This window comes from Haliotis rubra, unplaced genomic scaffold, assembly GCF_003918875.1.
Source record: "Haliotis rubra isolate DU_JTF1 unplaced genomic scaffold, ASM391887v1 Scf422, whole genome shotgun sequence".
Taxonomy (NCBI): Eukaryota; Metazoa; Mollusca; class Gastropoda; order Lepetellida; family Haliotidae; genus Haliotis; species Haliotis rubra.
In genome coordinates, this window is record NW_025767105.1 from 370,658 (window position 1) to 389,054 (window position 18,397).

The window sequence follows — 18,397 nt, forward strand, 5'->3', positions numbered from 1 at the left end:
TCATACTGCATTTTCGATTTTAACATGTACTAAACATCATATTGCAACTAAAAGAGCCTTAAAACTTGGAGTTGGAAGCCTTGAAAAGTCTTGAAAAAAAACTTGAAAAGTCCTTGAATGTAGTGTTCCATATCTGTAGGAACCTCACACCATGTAATTCCTATATGAAACTGTAGAAACATAGCCAAGTTCTATGTAGTCCTGACCTGAATGTTTCCTGAATATACACGCAACTCGGTCCCACAGATACAACTGTTCTTATGATGTCAATGACACCCAGAGTGTGGGACGATTCAACATGTTTCACACCCCCGTGACACGGGCCAGTCTCCCTGCAACAAACTCAGGCAGTCATCATTTCCAGATGTTCGGCTCCAGCTTCGATGTGGGCCATCCCCTACCTGGGGGCGACACAATACTGGCTGTGTCAGCAGTTGGAGAAGGTGAGCTTCAGTGTCTCGGAATGTGGTACTGTTGCTAATAGAGCTGCGATGAATCAAGTATGAGGCGAATATGATGCATATCACAAATAGTTGATAACGAATACAATAACAAGTGATGTATTATGCTGTATTTTCAGTGATACTTTGATAAAATATGTTATTTGACATGTTTCTTTCCATACTGTCAGTGTTAATTGATCATGACAATGATCACTGACCTCATTACTGTCAAACTAAATATATAGAGAATACTACACGAGGTCTCATTACATACAAATTATACGAAACGAGTGTCCTTCCTATGTTATCTGACCGAGTGAAAGCGAGGTCAGATAACATAGGAAGGTCACGAGTTTCGTATAATTTGTATGTAATGAGACCGAGTGTGGTATTTTATTTATTACCCACGTCTTACATGCATTAAATTGCGTATTTTTGTTAAAATTTTGGTTTCAAACCGAAACCGGTTTCATAAAGAGGTTGCGGAAGAGTTTTGTACTGTAGTACAATATTTGCATGGCGTCACACTGTAATGACGTCACTGCCTTGGTAACCGACGTCACGATGCATGTCAGTTGTCATCGCCTCGTACAGCCTCCTACAGTAAACTACTCCGTAGCACCCCGTTTCTTGGTTTGCAGTTGCTTCATTCGGCTACCATCACTGGTGGAAACATTGTGTTTATGTTTCGACGGATATAATGTCTCAGTTCGACTCACAATTGAACAGCGACACGGCAACGTTCGCGATGTTTACATTCCCACAATGCATTTAAGTTGTAGAATGAATGAATTCACGTGTTTGTTATGAATGAAAAAATAGTTACGTCAGAATGTGACCTAATTGAGAGGTCATTGGTTATCCAATCAAATCGTTAGAATCTCAGGTCAAGTCGTTACGACACAGGTCAACGCGATACGACACACGTGTGACGTACGAGATTAGTATGCAACTACCCATACGTTGACCACGTGGGTAATAAATAACAGTATTGACTATTATCCTGATAACTTAATTTAGCATATCTTGTTCTGATACATTACATTAAAATGCAAGTAAAAACACTCCTTTATAAAAGGATGATGACTGTTCGATTCTAGTGATGGCAAGTAATGAATTGAATTCATTAAAGGCACTATATCACACCTCACTTCTCTAAAAATAAATAATGCATTTCTCTCAATAATACTTTCCATCAGCCCTAAGGGAAGCTACCATATAATTTATTCCCAAAAAAATTACATATTTAGATTAGGCCAGACCTTTATTTATTGTTTTACGTATCCGCTGGTCGTATTTTTTGCAAGAATAAGATAAGAAATAAAAATTCATTTTCCCTGCTCAAAAAATAATATCCTAATGTTTTTATTGGCCAAACATGTAAACTTAAAAGAAAATCTTTTTAAGGTTGTTTTTTGCCCCCATATACACTTCGTTAATTGCCAAAAGTAAAATACTTTTAGTATTTAGAAGGAATATTACTTAGGCTGGTGATTTTATTTTTATTTTCTTTCCCTCCTGCCTTTAGGTTTTCTGAGGACAAAAATCTGTAAAACAAGAAGTAAAATTGTTCTGGCCTTACAATATTAAATTATAAAGTTTGAATGAATTAATGCAATGTTGCATTAAATTGACTCTCGTGCCCTCTACCGGCTGAGTATTATTTCAAGTGTACCCCTTAGAGTTATGTCCCTTGGAGCAATTGTTTACATTCCACATATTGTTCACCTCAAAGTTTCAGTTATCGATTTCAGACAAGTCGTAAGGGATAATAAGTCTTTTATTGCATCAATAGGAAGCTAAAGTGAGTGCATATTCACTGAGATTTGATTGACTGAGTATGCGAGTGAGACATAAAAATCCGAACTGTTACTACTATAGTTAATGACCATAACTACAAAATGTTACTTCCAGTTGCAGAGAAAGGAATATTTTTAAAGTATGACAACAGACCTATAACACAAGTATCCATTATTATCCACAGATGTGGAGGGCAAAGTGTTGCTAGTGGATACCGAGTTCACCCAGGCTGGGGCCGTGCATCTCCTCAACATCACCAACATCACCTCACTGCCTCAACCCCAGGTGGCGTTGTATGCAGGGGACAGACGATATAGTAGGTTCGGGGCAAAGGTCAAGGTGAGTAGCTTTAGAAATGATCAGGTAATGACCATCACAAGAAAAGCCCCTTCATAATTGAAAATTAAATATATGTTGCTTAGTGAAACATTATAGTGAGACATAGACAATAGATGAGGAGGAGGAGGCTGAAAAATGATGATGTGTATATTCATAATGTGCCCACACCCTAGAGCATGCTAAAGAGCTCCAAGTTCACTGAATTTTTATTCTCAGCTTTGCAGGAAGAAACTTTAGCATAAAGATTCAGGTTAGAATTTGTCTTCAGCAACCCATGTTTGTCATAAAAGGTGACTTGGTTGACACATGTCATCGTATCCAATTGCACAGATTGATGCTCTTGCTTTTGATCACTGGATTGTCTGGTCCAGACTCGATTATTTACAGACCACCGCCATATAGCTGGAATGTTGCTTAGTGTGGCGTTAAACAACAAACAAATATTACAAACTGTAGGTGTAACTCCCTGCCTTTGCTTTCTGTTGTCAGTTTGCTGATCTGAATACTGATGGGTATGATGACCTGATTGTCACTGCCCCACTCCACACCGACGATGTGACAGAAGAGTTGTATGGAGGTAGGTATAGTTACCGAGATGGGCTGCATGTTCAAGATACAGTACAGGCTGGGAGAGTCTGTTCTAGAGGTTTGATGGTGTTGCCAATATGAAAGTATTTGAGTGAGCTACAGAACTCATAGACCAACATCTCGTCTCAGAAATAAACACTTATGCAGAAAAAACAGTTGGTTAAAATATTTTGAATAAAATAGAAAACAAAGGAGCCCAGAGACTTTCTTCAATTTGAGAGACCACAGTAATCTTGACTTGACAACTATTACAGATTTGCACTGGTTGATTTGGATACATTAGTTTCCAGGCCTGTGTGACAGACTGCTCACGTCTGGATCAGCAAAAGATGTTGGAGAACTCAGAAACATTGTGATTAGTTATTTAACCTACAGGTATTTCAGTGTTATGTCAGGTAATCTCTCCTTTCCCACCCCCCACTGAGATCACTTGATGTTATGTTACAGCTGAGGAGGGCCGCGTGTTCATATTCAATGGTGGCAAGGGCTTCCTGGTTGGTGACAAGGCCTTGTATGACTGCAAAACCCTCTCCTTCATAGAACCCTGTCCAGGACAAAAGGTTGGTAACTAAAATACAGATATCGGAAATTCTGCTTGTAAGTAAACATTGGCACAAGTCTTAGTGGAAGATATTATCTATATAGGCTAATCACAATAGCTTGTGCTAGTTGTGTTACAACAAATTAAGACTTGTAATTTAAATTGTGTGATGGACAAATAAGTACATACTACTGGCTGTCTGGATTTATCACAAGAGTAGTCTTCACGTTAACATTCTGATTCACTTTAGCCTGTAAAAACAACCCTCCAACCCTGGATGGAGACTGAGTTTCAGTCAGGCATCTGACAAAATATGGTTGTTGCTGTGTCATCACATGGTTAATGGAAACAGCCTGATGTGAAGCAACAACACCTTGCTAGGTGGCTGATTTCAAAGGAGGTATATGACCATTTGGTCAGAAAAATGTCCCGAATCTGTCAAGATTGCAGCATAGAGGATGGGAATGTCCAAATATGGACATGTAAAGATTCAGTGAAGTGAACAGACGTGAAGCTAGTATAGGTAAAAAAACAAGTCAGAATTACAGAAAAAGTATTGATCTTTATGTTCTGTTGGTTGATTTCCAGTTGTAATTTCAGGCTTCTTATGAGCTGAAGTTTGGAGAATATGGAGCACGATTTGGGACAAATATAGCTGTCGTCAAATCAAAACATACAGTATGTTTCTTTACATAATCTTGATATTATAGTGGTGAATATTTCTGTTAGTATGCGTATAAATAGTCCCACGTATGTGAACACAATGCTATGGGATGTCGACAGCAGCCTCTGAGAAAGGGGATGTCAAATATCTCTTGTTGGCGTACATGTAATTAGAAAAGAGCTTGTTAGGGTGGTGTAGCAGTCCATCTGCAGCCTAGCGGTTCCCTGCCAAGCCCACAGCTAAGCAGCTGCAAGTTGCTGGACTATCCACTAAAACATTTGTTTATATTTCAACACATTTCCTTTTGTAGATTGTGTTCAGATGCAAATTTAATCTCTAGCAAAGAAAATCCGACTAAATACTGTGATTTTCTGTAGACTATCCCTGGGCCTGTATAAATATTTTGAGAATGATACTCTGAAGAAAGTGAGTGAGTAGTATTCAACTTATTGAGGGCCCGTGAGAACAGGACGATGTCTCTAGATGTGTGTAATATTTACAGAGTAGTAGTATGTAGGTGGAATATACACTTACCTTAGTGCATACTCTCTTTCCTGACAAGGGCGGTGGGGTAGCCTAGTGGTTGAAGCGTTCGCTCATCACGCCTAAGATAAAGGTTCGATTCCCAACATGGGTACAAAATGTGAAGCCCATTTGTGGTGTTCCCTGCTGTGATATTGCTGGAATATTGCTAAAAGCGACGTAAAACTAAACTCACTCACTTACTCTTTCCAGACAAATGATGTCATGTTTACTGTGTTCGTCATCACTTCAGGTGAATCTGGTAGTCAGCGCCCTGCACAGCAGTAGAGGAGACAGACTAGCTGGGGCTGTAGTCGTATACTCCTTTCCCAAGTCCTGACTCCTGCTAGTCATCCGTTCAAGTGATACAGCATGCCGACATGTCAAGATTCAAAGATTTTTTGGGTCAACATTATTCCACCGATTCTTATAGAATCAAAGATTTTTTAAACTACGGGTGATTTTTAAGGCTGTGACATACAGACAGTTTTCCAGTTTTTTAGTCACACTGATTTGTGTCTTTCTTCATGTTTCTGATGACATACACACAAATAATTTGTATTATTTTATATTCATATTTTGACATAGCAATTATCATTTTGAAGTTGCACCAAAGTCTTGTATAAAACGTTTACTAAAGACCATTTATGTTATATATGGCCCTGTGATGAATACAACTCTACCCTAGTCTTGCTAGCTTTACCTTTTTGCCTAAGATAATACATTACGCCAAATATAACTGTATAGGACCAGACCATGCTGTCGACCATAGGCAATCAGAAACATTGCAACGCACAGCCTCGCCTATGTACCGAAAGTAGTGTCATGGATTTTGCTGAAGGCACCTTACAAAACACGCCTGGGAAATGTATGTCTCCTGTATTACTTTAAGTTACCAGTTTACTATGAAGCTAGGGTGAGCAAAGTTTGCTGTAAATAAACAGTATGTGTGATATGCAAGCCCATAATTCATATGCAGGAAACACAACAGCCATGAATACTCATTTGACCAGTCACCATGGTCAATTAAATAAAGGCAAAACAACAACTCAACCCCAATCATAATGAAAGACTGTAAAAGGTGAATGTAGGAAAAAAAGTAACAGTTTTTATATAAATACTCATACAAACACTTAATTAGGATTGGGATGAGCTTTGATCATCTTCTTATTCAAGTTGTTGCTGTTACTTGCTTTTACTGAGCAACTTCTCACCTAGTCAGCTTACTGACTGAAGGACATTATCCCTGAAGATGCCGAGGAACTACTCACCTACTTTGACGAGAACTTTGTGACTGGCACCTACAGACACATTAGACTCAATAAGAACATTTAGTTAGAACTGAGAACATTGCATGGATGCAAGAATGTGTTTGTAATTGTTTTGTTATACCTTGTTAAAAAATAGAAAACAAACAACTGAAAATGTGTTGCTTTTTCTCCTGTTACTTTTTTTCCTAGGAAAATCTGTTACTTTTTTCCGTTTCTTTTTCCCTGTTACTTTTTTTCCTAGGAAAATCTGTTACTTTTTTCCGTTTCTTTTTTTCCAGTTACTTTTTTTCCTAGGAAAATCTGTTACTTTTTTCCGTTTCTTTTTGTCCTGTTACTTTTTTCCCTAGGAAAATCTGTTACTTTTTTCTGTTTCTTTTTTTCCTGTTACTTTTTTCCGATCACCGTAAAAGGTCTGTATCAGGACAGAGTACTCTTGGTGCATTTGCCAAGATGAATTCTGAACATCATAAACTTATCACTGGGGTTATTGTAAACCTGAGGAAAACATTTCTTAGTTTATCTGAATTGAGAATTTCAAGTCTTAGTCGTATGTTACATTCTGGGGAGAATGAACCAGTGCATGTTATGGTTTTCCTTTATTGGCTAACTGTGTCTGCATAAGTTCATTTACTTATAACAGTGACATATTAACTGTGAGATTATAAAATACAGACATTTAAGCAAACTTTTGGCAAGTTATTCAAGCTAAACAGAACTCTGACCCTGACACAACAAAGGGGCATGACTAGGAACTCAAGTCCCTCAGCTATCTTTGCACTTAAAATAGAAATAGTCAAAGTTCCATAGTACAACATTTTTACGCATGTCCTATGCCATCATCCACATCCTCCATCCTTTGATGAGAAATATTAGTATCAATCACATCAAACTTTAAAACTATTTTAGTTTCTTATAAGCTTTTTCCAATTATGCAGAGACATGTTGTGTCCATATGGTAAAGCATGACATGTTTATGTCAAACAGTCATGATGGAATTAAATTTGTTGATTGTTGATTTTTTATATGCAGTACTTCTGAAAGAGTCTTTATTATGTAACTTAAGATATTTATGAATAAATATATTTTTTAGATGTTGTGGTTTTAATTATCAATAGGCATATTATTTCACCAAAATACTTTGTTCTTCTTATGGGGAAATGTTGCTTCATAGGAACAAAGTCACAGCCATCTGAAGCTCATCTGGATGGACATTAATCAAATTAACATCCAAGAATTCATGACACCTGTAATTGGGTGATCTAGAATATGCCAATAAAAGGCATACAAGTGACAAACATTATGAGATGAAATTTAATCACACACCCAACATGTAATGATGTCATAGGAAAACAGAAAATGTCAATCAGTATGAATGCTGCTGCTGTAAGCATCATTAAGTCTGAAGCAGTACATGTATCAACAAAAACTGACATGATATACAGGGTTTTACATGATGCACAGATGTAGAGAATGGACGCAGAAAAAACCCAAATAGTGCATCCGGAGGGACGCACAAAAATACAGCGCATCAAGAGTAGTTGTCTGTGTCTATTATTTCACAAATCAGTCATGACTATTGTCCACTTGATCATTGATTCATTCCAACCATTTCAAGAACCTCATATTACCAGCCTTGAACTGTAAAATACATTGATGGGTGCCCTGGACCTCACTTTAGGAAGTCAAGGTAAAACCGTGTTATATACGTATCCAATTACTTCTAGGACACCCAGTGAAGAATGTCATTCTTTGTATTTGGCCCCCAGCAGCCTGTGCTTGTCATTAGAGGCTTCCAAATGGATCCGGTGGCCAGAGGCGTGGTTGAAAGCATGCTACTGTATCCCATAGGTGTAGATTGATGCTCATAATGTCGATCACTGGATTGTCATGTCCAGATCTGATGATTTACAGGCCACTTGCGTAAAGCTGGAATATTGCTGGGTGCAGCGTTCAACAACAAATACTGGGTTTTAGGACTGTTGCATTCAAGCCATCACATGGATTGCAGTAACCTAGCCCACATCAACCACTGGTATGTCTTGGCAAGGCAAGTTTCTTACAGACAGTTGTGATAAAAGTACTGAAAGTGTGTGCACTACATACAGAAACTGAAGCAGACAATATGCCAGCAGAATCATGATATGAACCATTTGTAAATGACTTATTGTGACAAATGACCCATTATCTATCTGTATTCGTCTGTCATACTGTATTGTTAATCACTACTGTGCCTCCAGCAACCCTAAAATACCCAAAACGCCTCCGTGGTGTAGTGGTTAGAGCCTCCGTCTGGAGAGCGGAAGGTCGCGGGTTCGATCCCCGACCCCATCATACCAAAAGACGTTAAAATATGGTACTTGTTGGTCCCTGCCTGGCGCTCGGCATTAATGGGTACAACAAGGACTGGTCGGCTCGGAGTCAGTATAATGTGTCTGAGTGGGGTATTCATGCTTCACTGCGGCATGGTATCTCAGTGGGCTAGCACTATAAAACCAGCTTAAGTCTGGGCTAGTACAAGCAGCCGCACATACACATACACACGCATGCACGCCGTCATATGAGCAAAATATTCTCGGCAATCTGACGTGAAAACCAATTTCACACTCACCTTAAATACCTGTGATAATGTCCCTTATGCCACGTCGGTATAGGAACATATGTAGCAAAATATTCTCAAGACCACAGGTCAAGACGTAAACTGCTGACCCAATTTCACCTCAACTCACCTCAAATACCCGTGATAATGTCCCTATACAGGTCAAGGTGGTATAGGAACGAGGACACTCTTAATGTAGCCACACTGCTGACCGAGACATTTTACTCACCACAGGTCAAGGTGCTATAGGAACGAGGACACTCTTAATGTAGCCACACACTGCTGACCACAGTGGTATGGGAACAGATCAAAACACACTCAGTATATCAATCAAGACAATTTATTATTCAACATTGCAAACACGATTAGCACATCCTGTATATTGTTAAATTGGGCACTCCCAAAATACCAGGGTTTTGCCCATAAAAAAATAAAACAATTTAAAAAGTATACATTTTAAAATACTAAAAATATATCAATGTACACATTGGTGAACTGGAATGATGTTGAAAGCTTCAAAGTAGTTAAATGCATGTGTCTTTTCTAAGAAAAACAACAGTAAACTACCCCTACAATGAAATTATGCAAGTTAATGAGCACTGTGTGATGCCAGCTACATTTGTGATGGACGTTAGTAGGAACCAGTCTAAGTTATACATAAAACTACATAAAGAAGTTCAGGAAACAGTACCATCCAATAGTCCTCCATGTCAACACTGCTACACTGTTATCAACTGTAAATTTGAAACATGACAAAGGCTGACCAACACTACTGGACAACACACTATTTGTTAATATACCTTGTAAACCTACACATCTTTAACTTGATATTCATATCTGACTTAACTCAGATATTGTTACCTTCTGGTGTGGGAAAACAATCTTTTGTCAAACAGGGGCACTAAGCTTGTATCAAGTTGGTACATTTATCTATTTCAAGAACTTGTGTATTCAAAATTGTTTCAAACAGTGTATTCAAAATTGTTTTCACTAATAGCTGCTCTACATTCATGAACAAAATGTTCAAGTCCAAACTGATTCATCGAGCACACACATCAAATGTATATAAATGAACAACACACACTGTAGTCAATCAAGGGAGATCACTCTAAAGTAAAAACAATCTTTCAATTTCGGCTCTCGCTCATTCATTCTCTCAGCCTCACTCTCAAATTACTATAAACAAAGGAAGGATACTCCCTGACCAAAAACAGACAGACAAATACAATTATTCTACTTTCACCAAAACAATAATATCTTGAAATGGTTTGTAAGGTGAACACATGAAGGCAGCTGCCAGCTGTAAGCCTAGCTCGTCTAGTGACCTCCAGTCGTCCACTGTTTGAATAAGGCCTCATCACGCTTGTTGTTAAAATGGGGAACAAAGTCAATTTTGAGAATTTCAGAAAATCCTTCATCTTTTGTTGGTGCCTGAAAGTTTTTCTTGAAGACTGCATATCCCACACCTGGAATCCTTCTCACTTCTCCGTTGGTCTGGTTCTGTCTGACCAAGTTCAAGTGGTTGTACACCTCAGGGGAGGTCTGCATCCAAAAGCATCGACACGGGATTCCTGCCAACACATGACAATGTAAGTGCACCAGCATGGAGATTGGATATACCGGTATGTGTCGACTAAATACAAGGGACATCATAGATTGGATATACCAGTATGTCTTGACTAAATACAAGGGACATCATTGATTGGATATACCAGTATGTGTTGACTAAATACAAGGGACATCATTGATTGGATATACCGGTATGTGTTGACTAAATACAAGGGACATCATTGATTGGATATACCGGTATGTGTTGACTAAATACAAGGGACATCATTGATTGGATATACCGGTATGTGTCGACTAAATACAAGGGACATCATTGATTGGATATACCGGTATGTGTTGACTAAATACAAGGGACATCATTGATTGGATATACCGGTATGTGTTGACTAAATACAAGGGACATCATAGATTGGATATACCAGTATGTCTTGACTAAATACAAGGGACATCATTGATTGGATATACCGGTATGTGTTGACTAAATACAAGGGACATCATTGATTGGATATACCGGTATGTGTTGACTAAATACAAGGGACATCATTGATTGGATATACCGGTATGTGTTGACTAAATACAAGGGACATCATTGATTGGATATACCGGTATGTGTCGACTAAATACAAAGGGACATCATTGATTGGATATACCGGTATGTGTCGACTGAATACAAGGGACATCATTGATTGGATATACCGGTATGTGTTGACTAAATACAAGGGACATCATCGATTGGATATACCGGTATGTGTTGACTAAATACAAGGGACATCATTGATTGGATATACCGGTATGTGTTGACTAAATACAAGGGACATCATTGATTGGATATACCGGTATGTGTTGACTAAATACAAGGGACATCATTCATCAGAACCTAATTTCTACTGGTTTGCACAAAAATGCTTTTTACAGTTTCTGTATTGTTGATCTTTGTTTAGCAACTCTGGCACAATTTTAATCTACAATTCTAGAGATACAAGGAAAACAGTCTATTACGTGATGTTCATCAGTATATTCTCTATTGTGACATCGGACCGCCTCCGTGGTGTAGTGGTTAGAGCGTCCGCCCGGAGAGCAGAAGGTCACGGGCTCGATCCCCGACCGCGTCATACCAAAAGACGTCAAAATATGGTACTTGTTGGTCCCTGCCTGGCGCTCGGCATTAATGGGTACAACAAGGACTGGTATAATGTCAGTAGAGTCAGTATAATGTGTCTGAGTTGGGTATTCATGCTTCACTGCAGCATGGTATCTCAGTGGGCTAGCACTATAAAACCAGCTTCAGTCTGGGCTAGTACAAGCAGCCGCACATACACATACACACGCATGCACGTCGTCATATGAGCGAAATATTCTCAAGCACGACGTTAAACCCAATTTCACCTCAACTCACCTCACCTCACCTCACCTCTACTGTGACATCACCACAGAATCTCACTATAACACATGATGGCTCAGGGTTACTCAGATCCACTGGATTTCTTATTGTAATCCGCCTTACTACTGTTACCTAAACTCAGCAATAAGTACTTAATTACAGGGTAAGAATATACCATATTCACCTTCATCTTCTGCAAGGGCAATAAATCTTGATCTGGCATCTACTGATGGGTTTGTGTTGTCAACGACGACACTTTTCCCCGAACTCAGAGCCTCCTTTGCTGCCTGTTAGGACACAGATAATTAAAACACACACAACACAGTCCTAGCAGTTCAGCTGTATAAAAACAGAAGAATAACTTCATAGAAATGTGTTGGATTCCTATTCATCAACAATATTACCAATCACAGGACCATGGTCCCGTTCTGATCAGTGCTATTCTGGTTGTGTGAGTCTGCACGCAGGTCCTAGGGACATACTGGGTGGGTACATCGTTTGTGCACTTGAAGGAGTTGTCACACTTAACAACCACTTAACAGAGCAAATACTTATAGAGTAAGGTAGAAATAAATATTAAAAAATTGGAGTTCATCTAATTCATAAGGTCAGAGGGCACTTGTGTGAAGGATCTCACTTTCTCAAAAAGTCAATGTCAAGAACCCCACCTTTTCTAACAAGAGTGAACTCTGTGGCTGACTCTGACACTTAAGCATGGAGAAGAACTTCTCTATCTCCTCACCTTGATACACTTCTCCACAGTTGGAGAAGAACTTCTCTATCTCCTCACCTTGATACACTTCTCCACAGTTGGAGAAGAACTTCTCTATCTCCTCACCTTGATACACTTCTCCACAGTGCCCATGGTGTCCCTGTTGACAGTAACGTAGCCATTTTTCTCCAGGTACTGTTTCCTCAATGTGCTCTTTCCACAAGCCGGGGGACCCACCATTAGAACCACCTCCTGAGACTGAACACAGAATGAAATGTCGGAATGTAGGGCAAGTGTGCTTGAAGAGAAACATTTCATCATAAACATCAGTGTTTTAGTGTATTTTGAATTTTTCCTCAAACATACAACACGACTCCATGATCTGTCCCAACTGATATGACGTCCAATACAATCAAGGGGAGATAACAAGGGCCGGCAGAGGGTTACTCACATTACTGTGGTAGGTCTTTTTACCAGCTTTTGGTGCACTTTTCAGATACTCTACAGGGTTCAGGGATCCCCATTCAAACTTGGCTGGCTTCTCATTCAAGAAGAACTCCTCTGGGGTTTTGAAGTCTGAAATACCAAAGTCCTGTCTGTGTCATCCCAACAAAAACACACATCACTCTATCCCAGTTTTAATGTCTCCCCAGTTGTGCAATACTATGCTTTCATGAGCTTATGTCATACAGAAAATCTTTCAGATGTGGAGGTCATTGATAAACCTTCCACAGCACATATCACCTGCATTTCAATGAAGATAAACATCAATTATTGTTGATACTAGAAGTGAGAGGCTCCATCCACAATGAATGGTAATTATGTCCACTGTCACTTACTGATCCCAATGTTGGCTGCAAACATGCGGTCACTACAGGAGAAATCTTTGGGTTTGCCTGGTGCCCAGTTCTTGGCCCTGCCAGCAGCATCCCCAACATACACACTCTCCTCGAGGTCTACCTGCAGACACAACACAACACCTGTACATACACACTTTCCTCGAGGTACACCTGAAGACACAACACAACACCTGTACATACACACGCTCCTCGAGGTACACCTGAAGACACAACACAACACCTGTACATACACACGCTCCTCCAGGTCTACCTGAAGACACAACACAACACCTGTACAGACACAACACAACACCTGTACATACACACTCTCCTCCAGGTCTACCTGAAGACACAACACAACACCTGTACATACACACGCTCCTCGAGGTACACCTGAAGACACAACACAACACCTGTACAGAAACAACACAACACCTGTACATACACACTCTCCTCAAGGTCTACCTGAAGACACAACACAACACCTGTACAGAAACAACACAACACCTGTACATACACACTCTCCTCAAGGTCTACCTTAAGACACAACACAACACCTGTACATACATACACTCCTCGACGTCTACCTTAAGACACAACACAACACCTGTATGAAGAACAAATTTATCCATTCATCTATTTCATACGAGGCATCAGAGGTAAGGGATAGCTCAAACACTTGGAGAGGCGTGGATTCATTCAAAGAAAAAGTAAATACAATTTTATTTATATCTTTGGTTCCTTCTAGACTGGTTTGTTTCAATCATGCAGTAATGAGATGGCCTGAGACTTAGGTAGTAAAGCTCCACCTACCTCCACCCCACCATTGCAGTTCTCCACAAAGTAGTCCCACATCCCGGTGCTTGGTTTCCGGAAGTGGTTGTTTCCTGTACAGATGAACGCCTGAAACAAATCATTACCATCATCACAGGTGACTGTAACCAGATTCTCTGTGAACTCAACCATCAGCAACTTTATATGATTCGGTCATAAAGCGTGATGCAAAGATATCAATAAATAGTGTTTATGAATTGCTCAGGACAATAAACACATTATCTGATGCATATATGGTACCTACAGCCAACAAGCAACATTATCAACAACGGAAAGTGTTGCGTGTATTATTTTAGATAATCTGAGTATAGTTGACATACATAAATGTCTACAAAGAGTGAATTCAGGGTCCAGAAATGTTGGACCACGTGAGCCGTGGATGATGGACCTGGTGAATACATTTTGAAGTGATGCTAGGACCTGGCTGATGAATACACATTGTCAGGGATGGCAACAGGAAAATCAATTTTCAGCTGAAAACTTAATATTGTGTCATCAAATTGGGGGGTTGAGGGGCATTCAACAGATTTAGACGATTCACAGAATTGATCAATTTGAAACAAAATCAGCGGAACTTCGCTGATCCGCGGAAAATTGCCATCCCTGCATTGTAGTGATGCTGGGACCTGGCTTTACAGATGTCATTGTGAATCCAATGGCAATGATTGGTCCTCACTCAACAATTATACACAGGCCACCATGACACCACTGCAATATGGTTGGCATTAACTAATAATAAACGTTTCTTCACTGTATTTTGATTCATTCATAAACAGAGGAAGAAGCCTAAGCCACAACGGTTTGTATCTTCCCAGGAGTAGTCATAACCCAGGACTCACCAGCACAGGGATGTCTAGTGCCGTGATAATGGCTTCAATCTTATCCTTGATTTCAGCTGGTTTCACTTTCATTTTCTCAATCCCTGCCTGGTTTGTGAAGAAGACAACTCGAAACCCATCTTCATCAAGTTCCTTCATCTTTGCCGGGACACTTTCATCCCAGAACTCCCAGTCCTTAGCACCTGTTGGGACACATTGAGTGAGTGAGTCCAATGAGAGCAGTTAGGCGGCAGATAGCCCATACAAAAAAAGAGATTCACACATCTTCATTTATTGTTATTGCTTTAAATTGTTATACATGTACCGGTACCGGTATAACATAAAATTGTTTTTCCACTTGTGCAGGAAAATTAGTAAAATAATACATTTCCGGATAAACTGTCAGCAAACCAGGTAAACATTTCATGACACCCAGCGTATTGCACTGTAGCATCTGGAATACCACTTAAAGGACATCTCATGTACAAAACGGGGCTTAAAGGCACTGCAAGTGTTCAGTAAATTAGCCCATTTACACCTTGACCATTCTAATAGTTTGATAAATGTACAGAAACATAAATAAAACTGATGATAAAGAGAAATTTCCAGCTACTACATATGCCACGAACCACATTGTGAAATTAGAGCAAATGATATTCCTTGATGCTTGAACCAGAGACCATATAATCTATTATATTAGGGTCTCTGCTTGAACAATACTCCTCTCAGTATTCACCCATTGCATCTTGAGTGCACACATTGTTTCCCACCTTGTCCAACATAATGTTTAATGTACAGTCACAAGTTATCATTATGTTGCTAAATTAAATCATAGCTATAGCATTTGTACTACATTATTGATACATAACGTTATGGGTTGTGATGATAAGCTATGTGATAATTAATGTATATCATTCTAGACCTTGGTACATAGTGCCATATTTCCACGTGATCAAATATGCCATCACAAAACAGATATAAATAAAACCGCGTCGTAAGATTCGGGTTTAACTTGAATTTTAATGCATAAGAATCTACAAGTCAATTATCAGGATTGTGCGCATGCAAAAAAAATGTGCGCCATGAAAATCTGACCAGTCACAGGACATTAAAATAAAGGCGGGAGGACTGAGGTCACTCATCAGCTAAGGTCATGAATCTCATTTACATGTTGATTGACAGCTTGTTCTCGTTAGCTGTGGGTGTGGTAACCAGCTCGTAAAATCATACTTCGGGTGAAATAGCGCTACATAATTAACCGTAATCTGTCGTACCCGTTGCAAATTTCCGCCCACTTGCCGTTCGTATGACGGTGAAATCGATGTCAAATCCGGCAACCTTCTCCCTCCCTTCTAGAGTATCCGAGCTCAACAGTATCACGGGACACACCCCTTTCAGCTCTTTTCCTGCCTGGGTCCATTTCATATTATTCGGCAAATCAGTCTCCCCTTTCGCCTTTTTAGCCCTTGCTTTCGTGTCAGCAACTGCTTTTCGTTTGAGGTTTTGGCTGCGAGCAGACATATTCAGCGGCTTGCACAATGAGACCTGTCCACAGATATGATAACGGACTACCTGGTAAAATCGCGCACCCGTCATTTATATTGGCCAACCCTGGCGTGCCGGGACACGATTTGTGACGTCACAAGTAAACAATGCTATACGTGCTCGTACGTGTTTTCAGGGGAGTTAACTCTAGTGTACTATGTCTGCTGACATTGCAGAATTTTATATTTTTATCGAATTGAGTCATAGTATATTCAGTTGGTAGTTTTCAGCGAGCAGGAAGAGTGGTGAATTAGTCGATGTGCTCAATATTTACGAATAAATAATATTTTTTTGTTCATTATGTCTTTGGTTTTTTATGTCTGTTCTACCCGAGACCGTATTCAAATGTGGAATATGTGTGACCTGTATATTGGAACATTTGAGGCGGATATCTACGAGAGAATCCACTTTTTACAATGTTGTCTCATTTCAATTGTTGCATTGCTGTAGAGAGGTCCTGCATACTGCGTGTGCAGAGGCCGAATACTGCGTCTATTTTGCATATTACACATCTAAGCTTGCTTACTAATGGGCACGTGTCGACAAGATGAACGGACAATTCCCTTTACTAACATGCGAATATTTTTCATAAAGAAATATTAAGCTATTGACCACAGCATATAAACTGCACATTTCCAAGCTGGTTAACTGATGTTAAATCATTGATTAGTATGTGTACTCTTAATTGAACATGTTAATTACGATATTGATAGTATTCTGTTTTATCTGAAAGAAATTAACCCAGTGATATTTTATAAGCTCGAAACGCAATTGAAGTTGCCGCCATGAAGTTTACGGTAAAGCAGTTCAATGGCCAAAATTCCACATTTTGAAGAATTGTTTTATTTCGTCCTTCCGAAATATTTAAAATTTAAAATAATTACTATTTGTTATATTCTCCTCATGCATGCATGTCCATGAACATTAAAGTGCTCATGATAACCCGAGTTCATACTATCTATATCTATCAGATTATGTTAATTGCTCGGAATTCCCACCTTGAGATACTCCTGTGGAGGTTGCAAGGTCTTCCTGGGTGAACGCGGAGTCGATCGATCACCTCAACACATATAGCCTCCGCTGTGGCATAACTGTGCACGGTCGCTAATTTGGCTTGGCCTGAAAACGGTATTAGTAGCATGTTAACCAAAGTAGGCACTGCTAAATATCCTTGCGGTCGGAGCTTTATAACACCATTGACAAATCATTAAATGGCGTTAGTATCGGGAGTGGATACAGCTTTTTGAGAAAGGGGGTTGGGGGTGGTGCACACCCATTTTCACGAGAGTTTCAAAAGTCATTTAATACACTTTCAGGACAAGGGGGGGGGGGGTGCGCACCCCCTCTGGATCCGTTTGAGTATAGTTTGATTGCTGCAGGCTATTATTGTATCCTGATATAAGGGTTTTAGACACCTAAGAAACATTCGTTGGTATCTGTTTAATCACATGAGCGATCATAAAACACCTGACTGTTTAAAAAAGATATCTTTACCAGAAACACAAGAAATAGAAATGGCTGAGTGACGCAACACGCACTGCACGGAATATATATATATGTCCAAAAACATGATTCGAAGATAAATGTCTTAAAACTTTCTAGTTTGAAACAAATCAACGTATTCTGAAAACTGCCAAAATTTTTCAGTTGAGTAATACTCAAAATATGTGGGTTATGTTCTCCAAATGCATTTACTGTGAAAAATAAAGCATCATATCTCATAATGGTCTAGCTGATATGTCATCTACTGCAGAATGGCTGCATTTTGTCGTTGTAAGATCCCGATTGTTTTTACTGCATTGTCTTCTTTAATCATTGCGTATCGTGCAATATATTATTTTGCATGACAGCATTGCATTGCATAGGTGTCGGGGCCGATAGAATCTCCGGTAGGGAAGTGATACGGGTCCGAACCGGTTGGCTAGAGGGTTACGC

At 39.5% G+C, this 18,397-nt stretch overlaps 2 protein-coding genes across 2 annotated transcripts in view; one reads left to right on the forward strand and one right to left on the reverse strand.

Annotated features, from left to right (window-relative positions):
• The window catches only part of LOC124288674 (phosphatidylinositol-glycan-specific phospholipase D-like), a 41,953-nt gene extending 35,950 nt beyond the window's left edge, over positions 1-6,003 (forward strand). The window contains exons 22-27 of the mRNA XM_046725242.1: positions 247-443; positions 2,428-2,582; positions 3,072-3,159; positions 3,618-3,730; positions 4,312-4,389; positions 5,151-6,003. Of these exons, the coding sequence (XP_046581198.1) occupies positions 247-443; positions 2,428-2,582; positions 3,072-3,159; positions 3,618-3,730; positions 4,312-4,389; positions 5,151-5,237 (718 nt within the window). The 3' untranslated portion in view covers positions 5,238-6,003. The remainder of the gene's footprint in view (positions 1-246; positions 444-2,427; positions 2,583-3,071; positions 3,160-3,617; positions 3,731-4,311; positions 4,390-5,150) is intronic.
• A 3,085-nt stretch (positions 6,004-9,088) lies between these two features.
• LOC124288682 (uncharacterized protein F21D5.5-like) lies at positions 9,089-16,542 on the reverse strand. Its single transcript, XM_046725251.1, has 8 exons — positions 16,192-16,542; positions 14,939-15,120; positions 14,079-14,168; positions 13,266-13,386; positions 12,878-13,002; positions 12,553-12,684; positions 11,899-12,001; positions 9,089-10,335 (listed from the first exon to the last, which is right to left on the reverse strand). Exons 1-8 carry the CDS (start codon positions 16,511-16,513, stop codon positions 10,082-10,084), a joined length of 1,329 nt encoding a protein of 442 aa, XP_046581207.1. The 5' UTR covers positions 16,514-16,542; the 3' UTR covers positions 9,089-10,081.
• Positions 16,543-18,397: the final 1,855 nt, after the last annotated feature.